The following is a 19563-nucleotide window of genomic DNA, read 5'->3' as shown; positions in this document are numbered from 1 at the left end:
TTGGAAATTTTGAATAAAATAAATGAATTTTCGTTAATCCGGTTATAGTTTAGTTTTCTTTAAATAATACGAAATGAAAGTGGCCAAATTAATTCATCCAGTTTATACGTTAAACCTTTAAAGTGTCGTCATTTCCACAGTGGACATCCCTCTCCACAAAGATTTGAAGATATTTCGTTTGCAACCCTCAAAAGTTCGAAAGTGGTTACCCGAAATCATGGGAAGACATGTGAGTTCATCAAGGTGAGTTATCAAGACATCGATTCCAGAAATTATTTCTAAAAACGCGTATTTTCTTTACTAAGTAGGTGGTACTACATTATTAAGGGGACTTTGAACCACATCAAAGGAAATCAACAAAGGTTTCAGATTACTTGCCAGTTGTTATGGATGAATGGTGTAAGTTAACGATTCGTTTATTAGATTATTCTTATTGGATTCTATCCTACGTACCACAAAGAAACGTATTTGGGAGAAAACTGTTGACTTCAAAGGAATACTTTTGTTGGTATTTAAATTTAAAAGGAGATGAATACAGGGTCATACTCTTCAACAATTACAGATAAATAAGCAAATATTGGTTTCCTAGCCTATATGTATACGACGTGATACAACATCTTTATTTGATCTGTAGGACTATTTTTGTGTAGCTCAAGTGAGAAATCTTTGGGCATATGTAAATTGCTTTAAACGAAATTCACTAAAGTTTAAGAGATTTAAATTATTCTATGTACACAATGTTGTGGCAGAAGCATTGATTTTTAGGAATCAAAAAACACCTCCTAGTCTATTTTAAGGGACACAACTTAAATCAAGCTTTTGTGAAAATGTTTAGAATTTTGGTGAAATTCATTTAAAAAAACTCAGTAACAAAATTTATTATCTCTTAAAACGTATATGACTTTCAAAAGAATTATACTTGGTCATCTAAAAAGTTGTTGCTAACTTGGATCTTTTCAGACTACCAGAAGAAGAAGAAGACATTATGATCAGCATTAGGGAAACTTTACGTTCATTTATATCAACATTTTCTACAGTAACAACGAAAATGCAACTCTTTAAAAATCACAAAAAATCCCAATGCATTATTTCGAATAAACACCCACGACCTTCATTGCATTCAAGTAGGACACTTACCCATATATTCTTTTTCTTTGCTTTATATAAACATTAAACTAGAAATGTCCTTAAGACTGTATGTGTGAATGGATATACAATTTTATTTAGTATAGAAATCAAGTTAATATGGTTAGATGTATACTTTATTTGTTGTTACAATTTTTTGTGGACATTGCCTGGCAAAGCCATCAGCAATGGTGATGATGACGAGTATAATGCGAATAAGGATTGTCGCTTCCATTTATCGGGCCAATGTGTAGAGGGTGCATGATAATATATGATTGCAATAAAAACATTTTGGTCATTTGCCAACATCCGGTTTTGGGTCTGTTGCATTTTTTGGATATATGGCTGCAGGTCGGCAAAGAAACTACAATGGAATGTAAATCTGAAAATGGATTGAGAAAGCTGTTAGCGGATATTTTAAGATGGCGGAATATTCATTGACCAAAAAATATGATAAAGTATTTGTAGACCGAAAAGAATGCTACACGAGCAGGATAAACTGTAGATTAACCCAAAATTGTGTTTATAATGAAATCAGAATATATGGAATTGATTTTTTAATTGAACATTGTTTGAGAAATGCTTGATTTTTGCAATTTTCTTGACTCTTGTTGTTCTTTGTTTCCACTTCAAGTAAAGAAATTGAAAAAAATGCATCCACCAAGTCAAATCTACCATCCAGTCAAGATGTTAAGTGAGCAAAAAAATATTGCCAAGAAGCGAAAAAGTAGTGAAGTTAAGAAAAACAAAACAAACAAAATATTCTCTTCGAAGTAGAAGAAAACGGATACCAATCCCTTTACTGCTTTTGGTATGAGTTCTTGCATGAAAATGACAATGAAACGTTATGCTACGGCAGCGAACTATAAGCGCTAACTGTTGGTTGTTGACTGGTATAGTTTTTGCTGAGTGCATACTTTGTATTTCGCCTCGCCTCGCCCACCCACAAACCTAAAAGAGAAAAGTGCATTAAAAAGAAAAGCAAAATGAAAAAGGAAATAAAGTGGGAGTACCATTACATGGTATTGCAATCGGCTTGAGATAATATTCATTTTTTACAGTTTCTATATAAATATGTACATAAGGTCGGCCAACTTGTGAATTGGAAAATATCGTTCCATTAAATTTGGATTATTCCACTATTGAATTTCATCATTTTGTCAAAATAATGCAACTTGGTTGGGGTGGAATAAGGTTGACTTGCTGGTATTATTGCCAGCAATTGAATTTGTGTTTCCGGAAGTTGAATAAATAAAGGGATGTAGAAGTGGTTTGGTTGGAAGTAAAGATAATGTTTCTCATGGTTATACACATTTTATTAATACATTTTATTTTAAGTAATATGCAGTTGATTTATATGGCAGCGATAGGCGATAAATAGAAGTACCAGTTTCAATCGCTATGGATTAGCCATTCTAGGAAAGTACTGAGTTCTTGTTGTAACTTATGATATTGTGCTTATGTAAGATTAGAAGAATTAAATATTTGTATTTGTAGGACTCCTAGAGCAATTAAAACATTTGGATCCATCCATTATCAAATCTCAAGTCGAAATTTTTCATTTTTCTATGTAAAGATATTCATTCCTAAGTCCCTAGAGTGTTTATATGGTTTGAAGTTGGAATTATGCCATTTAAAATAAATCAATTTCAAGTGTGTCAAGTATGTAGTGGAATAATAAGGCAGCGAGAAGTAGGGGTAGAACACTTTCTATGACTATATATTTGTTCACCAGATTATGTTTGTGAAGTTTAAACTATTTACATATTTGTATTTCTGGGACACCTAGAAATATTTACACATGTGGATATGTCCCTTACCAAATACCCTTAGCCACATGGCTACTGAATCCGTCAGTCACTCATTATACCCTCAGCCATATGGCTAGAGAGATCAAATGATATAGATCATTTGAGGTAAAACGTGCCTCATCGAAATAAAGGTTTTAGGTCCTAGGTCTATTTGGACCAAAATACGTTTCAGGACATTTGGAGTCGATCTAGTGACGTCCGTCTGTCTGTCTCTCTGGTGTGCATAATAACTCTCGAAGGAAGTATCCGATTTGATCCAAATTTGGTACATCGTAATATTATTATCAAACTTAGATCAAGTTACGAGCAAAACGTCGCAACCGAAGCAACGGTTTTAAACCCTAGATCTTTTTGGACCGAATCGGTTTCAGGACATTTGGAGTCGATCCAGGGGTGTCCGCCCGTCTGACTGGTGTGCATGATAACTCTCAAAGGGAGCAACCGACTAGTTCCAAACTTAATACATCGTAATATTATTAACAAACTTAGACCAAGTTCGGAGATGGGCAATATCGGGCCATTTAATCAAGTACCTCCTCCACAAAGAGTTAAAATCTTGAATTGTCATAACTCTTACAAAATGTGAAATAAGAGTTTTCAAGTTTCGCACATCTCAATATTTCTACCAATACAAGGTCTGATATGAAAAATGGATAGAACGGACCACTCCTGGCACTTCCTCCACAACTGGTCAAAATGTTGAATAACCAAAACGCTCATAAAATGCTAAACAAGCATCCAAATCTTTCTAAATTTGACACATTCCAATATTTCTACGAGCATAAGATGTGTAATGAAGATGGTATATATCGGACCACTGCTTCTGGTACCTCCCCCATAACGGGTAAACATTTTATAATAATTATAACTCTCATAAAATCGAAATAAGCTTCCAATTCTCTTCAAATTTCGCACATTTTTTAATACAGATATGTAATTTATCGTCCCACTCTTTCTAGTACTTTCCCCAGAAGGGGTCAACATTTGAAATAATTATCATCAAACCTTGATATCCGCTATTTTTATTTTATATGTAAAATAGAAAATATCGGTACCTTTCTCCACAAAAAGGGTCAATATTTGGAATAATCATAGTGCATATCAACATATATTTGAATAAGCGGGCCAAAGCCGAGGGTATATATCTGTAGGCAAAAGCGACTGATACTTTTTACGTGTTTTATCATAAATGCTTTTTATTCCTAATGTAATAGAATGGAGGATCATATATGTTTATCCAGAAGTTGATGGTCGCATTTGACTTTAAACATGAACTAAATTAATACGTTATTTTTTGGAATTCTAGAATATTTAAATCCCTCATCCGTACCCAAGGTGTGTATAGCTATCATATATTTATTACAAAATCTCATATCGTACTTTTTCATCCATTCCAGATAAAGAAGTTTGTTTCCAATTTAAACGGCCATTATCCGCGCAGTATGACCTTGCATTTGTAAAGTAAAACAAAAATCCCTAACCTCTCTAAAAGTGCAACCACAACTGTTGAGCAAATTTGCACCTGATTCTGAGCGTTCCCCCCGCACATGGAACGGTTAACCTTTGCGGTTGTCAGGTTTCTGACCTACTGACACAAATATGCAATGCATGCCACACACATGCATTCATATTTGTTTTCCTTGCGCCATAATGTAAATGGTTTGTTGTCCTTTTTTACTGTGGGTTCATATGGCGAGGAGACAAAGTGTCTGAGGGTACACGCTGGCACATTGTCTTATGATAATGGTGTTTGTGGAAAGGGGGCTTGGTCGGTCGGTCGGTCGTTCGGTCATGTGTTAGATTGAGAAATTGTATGGAGTTGAATAAATGTCAATAAATTTGAAAGCCACTTCCGTTTTCCGTTTCCGCCATTACCGCAGCAGTGTTTTTCGTTCATTCACTCAGTTATCGATTTAATGACCACACAAATTTTCCTTAATTTCACCATGGACATGCTGACAAACATGGTTATGAATGTTTCCTGTGACTTTTTACTCTGCAAATGTTGTTCGTATGAATGTGTGTAGAGCATTGGCAGTCTATTTGTAATGTCCATACATACATTTGCCTTACTATCTGTCTGTCTGTCTGCATGTCTATGTCTTTGCCATGTGAAAATGTGTCGTTGAGTGTGTGTGCCACAGTTGTGCTGTGCAAGTTTCACGTTTTGTAAACATAAAGTAAAATGTCCTTACAAGCTGTTGCAAAGACTATACATATATGTATGTATGTATATATCTATATGGTTATTGGATGTATGACCATACTCAGTCATGTGTATGCCGATTGTAGCTGTGTATGAAGATTTGTTCATTATTAATAATATGTTTGTTTGTATGGCTTATCATGTCAATGATATTTATATATGTGTTAGTGAATTGTTGCTGATCATCAAAAATGCTTATGAAATTACCCTTTAATATACAGATACTTATGTGTATAAAGATATGTATGTATGTATTTATATTTGTGTGCACATTCAGTCATATTTATGTAACATATGTTGGAAATTTGTCAGTTGTTTGTGTTATTATTGCTAAAGTTGACAGGGTTATTAGTCTTCTATAAGGGATATGTTATTTCAAATGTATTTTTTTGGGATAGTGTTTGACTGATCCATATATATGTAGGTCATTTGTAATTTAAACTTAAACAATGTTTCCATTTTTGGGAAAACGTCCCTCTGCACTTCACTTTACTTTTGGAGAATTTGATTATCAACCGTTAATATTTTATACAAATCTCCTAATTCAATAATTTCCATTTGCAAAGAATAAACATTTTTATCCTACAATTCAAATTAAAAAATGGATATTCTAATTTTATTTACAGTCTTCAACACATCACTCTTCTTTTTGAATTTACTTTGTATTTTGGAAAAGTTCTTTCAAGTGCAACTTTTTCCCTTTTATACTTTACATATCTCCTTTCTACCTCTCAATGTTACCGTCCTCATGTTTCCATTCATCCTTAACCACACATAATCGATTAATTGCCATGTAATTGTATTTCACGTCTGACTTGTTCTATCCTTTAATATATGTGTGTGTGTGCAAATGTTGTAACATAACCTCAAGTCAGCAATAATTTTGATCCCTAATACGATTTGCTAAACTCGTAATGGCTTGGCATAGTCCAAAGTTATTGAATATCCATTAAAAAAGTTTCCACTTCAGGTAACACAAATGGAAAGAAGAAGAAGAAAATCTTTGTCAGAGACTTTTTGAACTTTTTATGTGTTCGAATTCGTTCTTTTAGGGTCCTTTTGATGTGAAACAATAGCAACAAAGAGTGAAGAGAAATGTTTCTCTTAGGAATATTTTTGATTAGAAAATTCAAAGGATTTTCCAGGGAAAAAATATGATTCCAACTTTTTGTATAGAAAATCATTGAAGGTCCCTCTCTCTCAGAAATTTTCGAAGGGTGAGGGACCCTTCAAAAATTTTCTGTATTTTATTCCTTTACTCTTCGAGAATTTTACATAGAAAATTTTTTAAAATTTCTTTACCGAGAATTTTTTATAGAAAATTTTTAAAGAATCCCTCCTCACACTTCGAGAATTTTCTGTAGAAAATTTTTGAAGGATACCCTCACCCTTCAAGGATTTTTTATAGAAACATTTTGAAGTATACCCTCATCCTTCGAGGAGTTTCTATAGAAAAAATTTGAAATTTTTAAATTTTTGAGAACTTTCTATAAAAATTTTTTTAAGAATCCCCAATCCCTTCTAGGATTTTTTATAGAAATTTTTTGAAGAGTCCCTTCACCCTTCGACAATTTTCTATGGAAAATTTGTGAAGGGTCCCTCACCCTTCGAGGATTTTCTATAGAAAATTTTTGAAGGGTCCCCGCTCACCCTTCGAGGATTTTCTATAGAAAATTTTTGAAGGGTCCCCGCTCACCCTTCGAGGATTTTCTATAGAAAATTTTTGAAGGGTCCCCGCTCACCCTTCGAGGATTTTCTATCGAAAATTTTTGAAGGGTCCCCGCTCACCCTTCGAGGATTTTCTATAGAAAATTTTTGAAGGGTCCCCGCTCACCCTTCGAGGATTTTCTATAGAAAATTTTTGAAGGGTCCCCGCTCACCCTTCGAGGATTTTTTATAGAAAATTTTTGAAGGGTCCCCGCTCACCCTTCGAGGATTTTCTATAGAAAATTTTTGAAGGGTCCCCGCTCAACCTTCGAGAATTTTCTATAGAAAATTTTTGAAGGGTCCCCGCTCACCCTTCGAGGATTTTTTATAGAAAATTTTTGAAGGGTCCCCGCTCACCCTTCGTGAATTTTCTATAGAAAATTTTTGAAGGGTCCCCGCTCACACTTCGCGAATTTTCTATAGAAAATTTTTGAAGGGTCCCCGCTCACACTTCGCGAATTTTCTACAGAAAATTTTTGAAGGGTCCCCGCTCACCCTTCGAGAATTTTCTATAGAAAATTTTTGAAGGGTCCCCTCACCATTCGAGGATTTTCTATAGAAAATTTTTGAAGGATCCCATCTCACCCTTTGAGAATTTTCTATAGAAAATTTTTGAAGGGTCCTTCCTCAGCCTTCGAGAATTTTCTATAGAAAATTTTTGAAGGGTCCTTCCTCAGCCTTCGAGAATTTTCTATAGAAAATTTTTGAAGAATTCCTCACCCTTCGAGAATTTTCTATAGATAATTTTTAAAGGATCCCTCACACTTCGAGAATTTTCTATAGAAAATTTTTGAAGGATCCCTCCTCACCCTTCGAGGATTTTCTATAGACAAATTTAAAAGGGTCCCTTATCCTTCGAGAAATTTTTAGATAGCATTATTGATGGATCCCTCAACCTTCGAGACTTTTCCTCAACCTTCGAGACTTTGACATTTTCAGGGGAACCACAATCTATAGATTATTTTTCAAGTGTCTCTCCTCGAAGATTGAATTTATGTTTGCAGAACATTTAAAAAGGTTTGGTTTTTATTCTACATTATTCTTATGAATTCCAAGGACTTTGTTGTAGCATCATTCTACTGACCACTTGTATCCAAAGCATACATAGCTATGCATTTACAACGATATACACACATATGTGTGTCTGCATATGTACATGATATAGCTAGAAAATAAATGTAAGTTCATTTATGTGTTGTTTTTTTGAAACACAATCTATTGGGTGTTTTTATTTGTCCAAGCAATTTGTTGCTTGTCAAATGCAGTTGACTTTTAGCTCATTTTTTTGCAGAAACCCAAAAAAAAAAAAAAAAAAAAGAAACAACAAAATGGAAAGATGAAAGATGAAGTTTTTCAATCCATTTCTGCTTTTTTTTGCAGTATACTCTACTATTTACTGGAAGTCTGGGGTATATGAATAGTAGAACTAGTTCCCACCTTATGAGTCCGTCTGATGCCATGCTTCCACATGAAATTGATATTAAAGAACACAGTTATTTTTGTAGCTTTGCGGTTTATGCCCTCCAAAGGATCCCATTTAAAGAAACGCTCGTTTCAAAAACCCAAGAAGGAACTATTGAAATAATTGCAATCATTGGCAGCATCTGCAACACGTCCAATGACCATACATCACCCCCTCTGCTATCATTCTACTTTTTGGGTTTTCTGGTGAGTGCAAGAATTCCAATAGCAATGGGTTTTTTGTTAAATATTTAATGAAATTAGTTTGCGGTTTAATGTGGAATCTTTTGAAATAGGAGAAAAGGGAAGATTGATACGCTATAATATTAATTAAACATAAAACACAAACGTTTAGAGAACTTTCAAAAATATTTGATCAATAGCAATAGATTTTTCTATCGGGAAGGATTTTACTGTAAAAGACTTAAATACATAAGCAAGCATACAAAAGGATACTACTGTAAAGGCTTTTAAAAGACTTTATTGCAAGGAGCAGGACACAGAAGTATTATTGAACAAGAGGCATAATAAGATCTTATAAGTACTCAAGCAAGGAAATTTAATTGAAGGAAATTAAGTTTAGATTTGTTCGAATTAGTCACCATTGGCACGAATTATGGCCTTCAAACGGCCAATCAAGCCGTCACACGCTGACCGAATGTTGCTCTGTGGTATTTTGGCTCAGTCCCGTCGAGGTAATCGACACTTTGGTATTTTTTAGTGCCAACCTTCTTTCCAAAATACTCCAGACACAATAGTCCAACGGATTAGTATCCGAAGATTTTGTGCGCTGGAAATGAAGCGAGGATCCTCGTTTTGTAAACATTCTTGGTTGGTTGGTTGGTGCGATGTTGCTCAGTCCTGTTGGAATGTTTGCGTGCCCAATGCTTTAATAACCCCAGGAACATTTTCGCGACAATTTTCGGCATTTATTCTGATGCCACGGTCGATTAATACGAGCGGAGAGCGAACATCGGCTGTTATGGCGGCACACACACGATCACCATGGCCGGCGCTTGAGTTCTGGTGGCCAACCCAAGGTGCACATTTTCAGCTGACCTCTTTGGCAAGTAAACACGATCATTTTCTTTGTTTAAAAACTGCTGGACAACGAATGTTTTCTCATCGGAGAAAAGCAAATTTGGCAGATCTCCACTTTCGGCCAAGCGAAGCAAGTCTTTACCTCTTTTGAGTCTATTTTCTTTCTGTTGCGGTGTACGTTCTTGCACTTTTTGGAACTTCAATGGCTTTCCCCGAGCTCATTTTTCAATATTTGCCGAATGGAGTATTGGGTTGTGTTTAGCTCACGAGCCATTTTTCGGCCACTGCGACGCGGGTTTCGACCAAGTCGCTTCTTTACTTGTTGAACCATTTCTGTTGATGTTGCTGTTTTCTTCCGTCCACTACCTTGGCGTCGGGCTACGCTACCAATATCTCGGTAAAGAGCGATGGTAGGAGCCACAAAAAATTTATTCACATTTAAATGTTGGAGTGTTCTAACGATAGCCACTTGTGGTTTTCCAGCCAAATATAAAGAAATCATATTATCACGCTTGAATTCCATCAGGAATAACTTTTTTCTGGAAGATTCTCACTCAAATTCTTTCGTACGCTTGTAAACAATATAATGAGCTGTCACTGGAATAATTTTAACGGCTGCCGGACGAGGGGCTTAGAATTGACAGCAGTACATCCCGATGATTTTTCGGCATTTCGATGATTTTAGTCACATTTTTCCACGGAATCGTTCCAAATTATTAAGAGGGTGTAACGGGTTCTACCTCTGGTGGCAGAGCATTTTCTGTATATGTTTTACAAAAGCACCCCAAATATCGGTACCTTCGGATATTCGTTTTATTTATGATTAAAGCCACATTTTCTAACAGAATTGTCTAAAATATTGTATTTTTAGCTCGTAATAGTAACAGTACCACCCAATATTCGGTATTTTGGCCATTTTTTCCAGAGCGTACTTCTTTCGTTTCAGAAAAAAAAAACATTTAAGTGCAGCTTTATAAAAAGACAAATGATAAATATATTTTAAATCCTATTCCAAATTTAACCATACTCTAACTTCATTCCTCTTATAACCCATTGCTACCTCATTAAACATCATTGACCTGCTGCGAATTTCAAGGCCAATGGCGACAAGTAAATACGAAAAATAAATATTCTACTTGTTACATTATTTTTATGGTTATTCGTTCGTGTTCATCATTTCTTAGTGTGGTCAACAGACAAATGTCAGGGAATTCATGAATGTGAATGCCATCCATTCATTGTTGGTTGGCTAGCTGCTTTTCAATTCTAAGAAATCTGAGATCAGACCGTATGAGCAATGTAATACATTTGTATGTCATCAATTACTCATACGCCTTTGTTGGGGGCAAAATACAAACAAACACACATTTATTTTTGTAGAAATATAAATAGAGACATCGTTTTTTCTATTTCGGCAAATTATGAAGCGTAGTTTTAGTATGCCATTTATAAACAATTTGTCACATTCATTCAAGTATTAGGAGGTTGGAAGATGTGTGGGTTGAGCAGTGGCTTTTCCATTTTCTCTTCAAACCTTAGGGTATGTCATAAACAAACAATATTAAATTCAAAAGAAAACGAAATATTCATTCATTAAAAAGAGCTTGTAAAATAAAGTCATATTCCCACATTTATTCTGACATATTTCTCCACATCTTTAAGATATATGAAATATGTTAGGTATTTGTTATAAAATGTTATGGTATCTATTCATATAAAATTCCCAAAGAAATCAAAACACACCCATTGGAAATGTATGAAAATACAAAATACAAATCATAAAATCATATTAAGTATCCGAAATTGTAAATATGTAGCATTATAAATGTTTATACACACGCACACACACTCATTTCAATCTATATGTGTAAACAACATAAAGAAGAAAAAGCCATGCAATGGGAAATGTCAGTAACCTTCACATTTGGCAACAACTACAACAACACCATTATAAAGCTTCAACAACCTACTCTAACATACATACATACCCACTCACACAGAGAAGAAAACAACAACAACAACAATAAATACCATGTAAAATACAATCAAACCAACAAATAAATAAATAGGATAATAGAAGGAGAGCCTGTCGAAGGCATCGTTGGCGATATGATGGCAAAGCAACAAAGCACGAATTATATAGACTTCGACATTGGAAAGAAATAAGCCAATATAATGCTTAGCAGCAGTCATACATCCATACAAGTGTCTGTTGAGGGAAAACAAATACCACCGAATATTTTCTTCGGCAATACAGGGATTCGGCAGTGCAAATATGGTCCTTTGGGATTCAGGATTTGTGTAAGATTTATTACTAAGACACTATAACATCATATGCAGGGCGTCTAGGCAAAAAAATTGTCAAGCTTGCCTTATGGTTTTGCAGGTGCCAAATTAATTTTTGCCGAATTTCTTAGTGGTTATGAAATGTAAAAAAATTATATTATACTTATTCCAGAGCGTTAATTTAAGTTCGGCATTTCATAAAAATCTCCCTCTTATTTCTTTAATTCCAGACAACGAAGTGGAGGAATTCTCAAAATGAATTATTATTTCCGTCATTCTGATTGGAATATCTCAAAATAATTGTCTGAGATCCCATAAAGTACACAAATTGAAGTGAATTTAAAAATTCCGTCCGGCTGTCTTTTGAAATCAAGACAGAGGCTACATTTTCTATTTAAGAGTTTTAAATTTCACAAACAAACTTGTATTATATTTAGAATGAAAGATACTTAAAATTGGACTATGTGACAGCCCCTTCCGATTTTCGATATTTTGAATGTTCTGATATTCCTCTGTCGGTTTGCTAGTTCTACATTTCATCCGAGATCGTAATAATCGTTGGTTAATGTTCCCGAATTTTAAAAAAACAAAATCTAAAATGAAATTCTAAATTTAGTTTGTCTTGTGTGAAGAAAACATACCTTAACTTATTTTGGTAAGCACTTTTGTCAGAAAAATATCTAGTTTTTCGAAATGTTACCGAATTTCTGAATTTTTAGTTCTATGTTGAAAACAAATAATATTTATCCCTGTCTGTTTCAAGACATTTGGAGGCGATCTACCCATGTGCATCCGATAACACTCGAAGGGGTTACTCGATTCGATTTAGAATTTATCTTGGTATATCGTAATATTTTTCTCAAACTTGAAGTACCCGATATAGGCCTTTGAAATATTTATATAAGACTTATGTCAGCTGCGAAAATGGACAATATTCCCGTACTCCACAATCGAGTTGGAAATCTAAAATTTAGTATTAGGATTACTTTTTTGGACGGTGCTGTTCATATATAGATGGATATATGTGGGATCTGGAAATGCATAAGTTAGCATATTTTTAACGATTGGTCTAACAGTTATGAATAGAGACGTCACTTAAAATTCTCAAAACGGCTGTAAGATTACAGAGATTTTCATTAAAAAAAAAGAAAAAAAATACATAAATAAATAAAATAATAATAAATAAATAAATAAAATTTAAAAAAAAATCATAAAAAAATCACTCGTTATTTGAACAATATTCTGTCACAGGAGGTAGAACCCAAAACGGACTCTATTTACGGATTTTTTTACGATTCCATTTGAAAAAGTGACCATAATCATCGAAGTACAGAGTATTAGAGGTACCAAAAATGTGGACCGATACCATCCATCTTTGAACCGATATAATTCCTTCGGCAGTTGGAGTGATTTCAACTGATCCAGAGAGTAACAAGTAAAAACGCGTGAACTTCGTCCTGGCTTAACTTTCAATACCCTCCGCCATTAAGATAGGGATTTGATCCGCTTCCACAAGATAGGGATTTGCTCAACTTTTCATATTCGGTTGGAAAGAAGTCTTGAAAATTCCGTAACATCGATGGTACCCAAGGCCATTGACAAAGTGTAAAATACCAAATTAAAAAAGATCTGCTAAAAATGTGGCTAAAATCACCAAAATACTAAATTTTCGGAGGCATCGCCGTATGAGCGATAAAAGGAATAATGAGTGTATTCCAACCGTCTTCTGTCTTAGAAGAGAGAACCCCCTTCCAAAATGTGCCTAAAATTATCGGAATATCTGCTACAGGAGGTAGAACCGAAATACAATCTCTAAGTACGAATATTAAATAATGTGGCTTAAATCGTGGGAAGGTATAGTTATAAGAGGGATATACAAAAACGTGGACCGACATGGCCCATTTACGAACTTAACCTGCCTACTGACAAAATACAAGTGTGTTTAATATGATACACAAAATGTTTAATATAATATACAAATATGGGGCCTATTTCTTATTATCAGTTTATTTCAGAGTTCCGAAAGACTCGCCAGAATTCGAGTAGAGACTGAAACTGTCTCGAAGTTAAGCGGAAACACTCGTAGGAGTAGAGAAAACACATTTTCTCAAACCACATCAGCAAACAAAACTCCGGAAGTATGTTTCGCTACCTATTATTGATTTAAATATCAAGTTTATCTGCTAATTTTGGTGTTTTTTTGGAAATATATCCAACCAAATTAGCTACTGTTGATATTTTAAGCTATTAGGAAATAGAAGCCTCCTAGTAAACTGCCCTTTTTTCCCATATTTCGGTATTATCCAAATCTAAGGTATTTTTTCAATTTTGAATATATATCATCAATTTTGAATATCATATGTATCCAATGACTGAGTTGCCATTTCGTATTTAGGGTTTTAGGGAAGTATACATTTTAGAAAAAATCTCCATTTTAGATTTGTATAATTTATCCCAGAAGAGGCTTGAAAAGCTCTGATCACCCTCACCGGGATTGTTTTCAATAATTTCTGAATAAGGTCTATAATATTCGGCCGATTTCATTTCTCGACTACCATATCATATTCGAATTCCACTTAGTTCTTACTATTCGGTCGTACTACTCTACAAATGCATACACACACAAATATATTGCTACACACACACACATACTTACATAAAAAGAAAAGTAACGGCATACATTTGAGATTTTCAGACTCACAAACAGCGAACGAGTGAGAGAGGCAAGATGTTGCCTAAGTATTTGGGGGGAAAACGTTTAATTGCAAAAGGGAGCGGTTTTTTGTTTGGTTTAAGGATTAAAACCAAACAACAACAAACACCCACAACAGCAACAACAACTACAACAGCTGTCAACAACAAAAATACACAAAGGCACTCTCATGAGACAACGAAAAAATAAAACTGTTGAGCTTTGTTGCTAAAAACACCGTTCTCAACTCAAGAGCACCACAGAGACATTGGAGAAAGAGAGAAAGCCAGAGAGTTGCTGAGCAAGAAAGAGTTTATTCTGGGGGCGGCTGATAGAAGAACAAGAGAGTCTCAATAGAAATGGAGCAAAACAAAAAAAAAAAAACAACTTTCAGTGTCAATGAATTGTTTGTGTGTGTGTGTGTGTAAGGAGAAACGTTTTAACTCCAATTGTGAAAAACTCATTGAGTACCACAGGCTTAAGGTTGAGGATGGTAATGTTTGTTGGTAACTGTCGCTTTCATTATTTTCCACATCAAGTTGTTGTTGTTGTTGCTGCTCTTGTTGTTGATTTCAGTCAGAGTAAACACTGTGGACTACTCGTTTGTTGTGTACAATGGGGAGACCCTCAAATGAATGACTGACTGGATGGCTGGTTGCTTGGCTGGCTGAGTTAGCGAGTGAGTGATTGAGTATGTGAGTGTTTGTTTGTTTGTACGTTCGTTCGCTCGCTTGCTTGCTCGTCCATGGATAGATAGCTTGGTGTGTGAACTTTGTTTTTGTGCGGACAAAAGTGAAATTCGGTTAAGAGGTTATATTCAGGACTTTAATGGCACAATCAAAGGAATTCCATGTTTAGTTTTGGTTTAAACGTTAGACAGACACGAAAGGATAATACGTGCGTCGCGTAACGTGTCAACACTCCTCTTTTGTCCTCTCAAAAAATAAAGCAAAGCAAAAAAACCAACAACAACAAAAAATATATAAATGAAAATAAAAGAAAATTATACACCCAATAAATCCACTCACCAGGATAAAGTCGTTCTCTTTACTCGAGGCAAATGCGAAAGTTAAAAGTGCAAAAATAAAATATATTGAAATATGCGAAGAAAAATGAAATGAAATGATTAATAACAAATACACAAATTGCAAAAAAGAAATTCGAAGAAGAAAATAATTAATGCAGAGAAGCAATTGCCACAGAAAAAAAGTAATAAATTATTGTAAAAAATTAATGTAATTGAAATTTATTGCCAAAAGTTATGTAAAATCCAAAAATGAAGAATAGTTTCTAAAACAACAACCATAAAAGAAAGAATTAAATCATTATCCACAAAATATCTCAAAAATATTCAAAACTCCCATTAAGAAAAATTAACTACACTTGACCCCAGGGCAAATTCATTCATAACCCCAGGATCTTGACTTTTTCGCAATGATAAAACAAAAACTAATTACTCAAACAGCATAGATACCTGCTGTTGTTGCTCCCTAGAAGAGGGAGGGGAGAGGGGTGTTGCTGTCATTTTCTTTTCTAAATTAAAACTCAAAACTAAAACCATACGACGTAATCTTTACTAATTTTGCTAATGAACTTGACATAAAACTTCTCCGAAAGCAAGCGAGTGAGTGAGTGTGTGTCTGTTTTGGGGAAAACACATGCATGCCCACCTTTCTGTCTGTGTCGGTCTGTTTGTCTGTCCGCCTGTTTGTCGGCAACACCCATATGTGTTTTTTTGGAGATTCGTGCAAAACATTCAAACATTCCATTCCCAGCAATGCCGTTGAAAAAGAAAGTTATATCAAGAGCAATAATAAAATTAAAACCACCAACAACAATGAAGCATAATAATAACAACAACAACTATAACAATTCGCATACACACACATTCGTACGTACATACATACAACAAGCCATTAGAATGTTATTTCCCAACATTTTGTAACGCTACCCACTTCCCAACAGCCCAACTGCTCCGCCGATTTTACATGGTTCAGGGCTTCTCCTATCATTATTGCTTTGTTGGATTTTATTTAAGGTGTATTTCCATGAAGCTCTCAGCGAGTGAGTGTGTGTATGTATGTGTATTACTCTGTTTGTGTGGGTAGAGTTCATAATAATCATCATCCTCGTCGTCGTCATCATCATCAGGTCTCATTGCCGCTACGGCGTCTATGACGACGACCATAGTTTAGTATGACTTGTTCACGAAAAAAAAAACAAAAAAAAAAAACGGAGAGAGACAAAGAAAATAAAATAGAAAACAAATCGACGAGTCTGATTATTTGCAAAAATCACACTCATCACTCACACACACACAGACAACATGCATACATACGCACCCACAAGTTGTACTGGTAGTTGGCCTAGTAATGCACAGTGTCTGATATTGATTGAATATTGAAAATAAGTCGATTCAGTTTATGAGCGAAACTCGTTTCAAATATTTTTTTGTAAAGCTAATTGAATTATAAGCGGCCGATGCCTTAAAAATACCTAGCTAATTCAAATTTAACCACGGAGTTTTCGAAATACCAAATTACAATCAGTAAGGAAAAGTCAAAAGTCGATCAGGACCGACATTATGATACCCTATCTATCTTATATCACCTATCAACCTTTGGCTTTAGACCAGTTATAAATTGGTTTCAGAGGGAACTAATATATGGGAGGCATATCGAAATTCTGAATCGATTTTCATCAAATTTGACAGACATTTTTATCTTTTATACCAAATAACATTGCTATAGATTCCATGATATCACTTCGAGAAGGTTTATATTAAGAAAAATATGTATCGGAGCCGAGTTCCGCTAAAGTTACGAAATTCACTCCATTTGGTTTGATATTAGCCATTATTTGCACAATAAACCTGAAATCGGTTGAAAATGTATATAGGAGCTATATCCAAATCTGAACTGATCTTGATAAAATTTGGCATTGTTGTGGAGTGCATATTTCACATGCGAGATACTTAAAACCTCAAATCGGATGAAACACATATATGGGGGCTATAGCTATATCCGAAGCAATTTTTAACAAATTTGATGTACTTACTTCTAGACTGAATGCAGGTGGAAATCAGGTCATTTAGACTGATATGGCCCATTTGGTGCACAATTAACAAGACGTCGGTTGAAGATATGTATGGGAGCTATGTCCAAATCTATATCAATCTTGAAAAAAATTGACAGAGGTATTTCGGAGCTGTAAATGACATCTGGTACCAAATATCATTGTTGTGGAGTGCATATCGCGAATGTGAGGGACTTAAAACCTCAAATCGGATGAAACATATATATGGGAGCTATAGCTATATCTGAAGCGATTTTCGTCAAATTTGATGTACTTGCTTCTAGACTGAATTTGGTCGGACGTGCCAACATTCAGGTCATTTAGACTGATATTGGCCATTAGGTGAACAATTAACCCGAAATCGGATGAAAATACATAAGGGGGCTATATCTAAATTTAAACGTACTCTCACCAATAGGGTTCGTCCTTTGGCCAGACAAATACAGGGTGAGATGAAAAAACTGCAACCAACTTCAGACTGCTTTCTAAGCCACTCCGACCGACAGCTGTTACAATTATTGGAGTGAAAGAATTTTGGTGAGAATTTAACAGAAAAAAGTGGCCGTGGCCGAAAAATGGCTCGTGAGCTGAACATATCGCAATGTTCCATTTGGCAAGTATTGAAAAATGAGCTCGGGGTAAAGCCATTAAAATTCCAAAAAGTGCATGAACTTACACCGTAACAGAAAGAAAATCGACTCAAGCTAGAGCTAAAGATTTGCTTCGCTTGGCTAAAAGTGGTGAATTGGCGAATTTGGTTTTCCCCGATGAGAAAACAAACAAAATTATAATGTTTACTTGCCAAAGAGGTCAGGTGAAAATGTTCACCTTTGGTTGCCCACCAGAACTCAAACGCCGGCCTTGGTTATGGGTTGGACCGCCATAACAGCCGATGGTCGCTCTCCGCTCGTATTAATCGACCGTGGCTTCAGAATAAATGCCGAATATTTTAGCGAAAATATTCTGGAGGGTGTATTAAAGCCTTGGGTACGCAAACATTTTGGCCGCAGACCTTGGACATTCCAACAGGACTCAGCACGCGCCACCCAAGAATGGTTACAAAATTAAGTTCCTCGCTTCATTTCCAGCGCACAATGACCACCAAAATCTATTTCGGAAAGCAAGGTTGGCACTAAAAAATACCCAAGTGTCGATCACCTCAAGCTAGCGCTTCGCCAGGAACGGGCCAAAATGCCGCAGAGCAATATTCGGGCAGCATGTGACGGTTTCATTGACCGTTTGAAGGCCATAATTCGTGCCAAAGGTGACCAATAATGCTATTTCCGACATTTTTTGCTTTCATTCAATAAAATTAAAAATAAAATGTAAAAATTATGGCATTTGACTTGTTGCAGTTTTTATACCCTCTACCTTGGAAAGGAGGGTATATTAACTTTGTCATTCCGTTTGTAACATCCTTAAATATTCGTCTTAGACCCCATAAAGTATATATATTCATAATCAGCATAAAATTCTAAGTCGATTTAACGATGTCCGTCTGTCTGTCTGTCTGTCCGTCTGTCTGTCTGTTGAAATCACGATACAGCCCACACTATTTCACGTAGAGCGCCAAAATTTAGCAGAGCTATTTACATTGTGTCTAGGAAGGTTGGTATTGAAAATGAGATATATCGGTCCACGTTCTGGTATAATCCCCATATAACGGTACCTCCCGATATTCGGTTTTTTGATGATTTATGCCACATTTTTTCACGGATTTGTCTGGAAATTGGTATTTGTAGGTCATAACGCGTCCCTGAGCGTGTGGCAAAACATTGCATGTATAGGTTCACGTTGTGGTATAGCCCCCATATAAAGGTACCTCCCGATATTCGGTATTTTAGTTTTTTTTTCACATTTTTTCACGGATTTGTCTGAAAATTGGTATTTGTAGGTCATAACGGGTCCCTGAGCGTGTGGCAAAACATTGCATGTTTAGGTCCACGTTGTGGTATAGCCCCCATATATCGGTACCTCCCGATATTCGGCATTTTAATGGTTTTTGCCACATTTTTTCACTGATTTGTCTAAAAATTGGCATTTGTTGGTCATAATGGGTCCTAGTTCGTGTGGCGAAACATTGTAATTATAGGTCCAGGTTTTGGTGTAGCCCCCATATAACGGTACCTCCCGATATTCGGCATTTTAATGGTTTTTGC

At 35.4% G+C, this 19563-nt stretch overlaps 1 protein-coding gene across 1 annotated transcript in view; it reads left to right on the top strand.

Annotated features, from left to right (window-relative positions):
* Positions 1 to 217: 217 nt before the first annotated feature.
* The window catches only part of LOC105262124 (mucin-2-like), a 49327-nt gene continuing 29981 nt past the window's right edge, over positions 218 to 19563 (top strand). Inside the window, exon 1 of the mRNA XM_011296159.2 lies at positions 218 to 243. Coding sequence (XP_011294461.2) covers positions 218 to 243 — 26 coding nt within the window. The remainder of the gene's footprint in view (positions 244 to 19563) is intronic.

The sequence above is a fragment of the Musca domestica genome, unplaced genomic scaffold, assembly GCF_030504385.1.
Source record: "Musca domestica strain aabys unplaced genomic scaffold, Musca_domestica.polishedcontigs.V.1.1 164, whole genome shotgun sequence".
Lineage (NCBI taxonomy): Eukaryota > Metazoa > Arthropoda > Insecta > Diptera > Muscidae > Musca > Musca domestica.
This window is presented reverse-complemented; position numbering and strand designations above follow the sequence as displayed.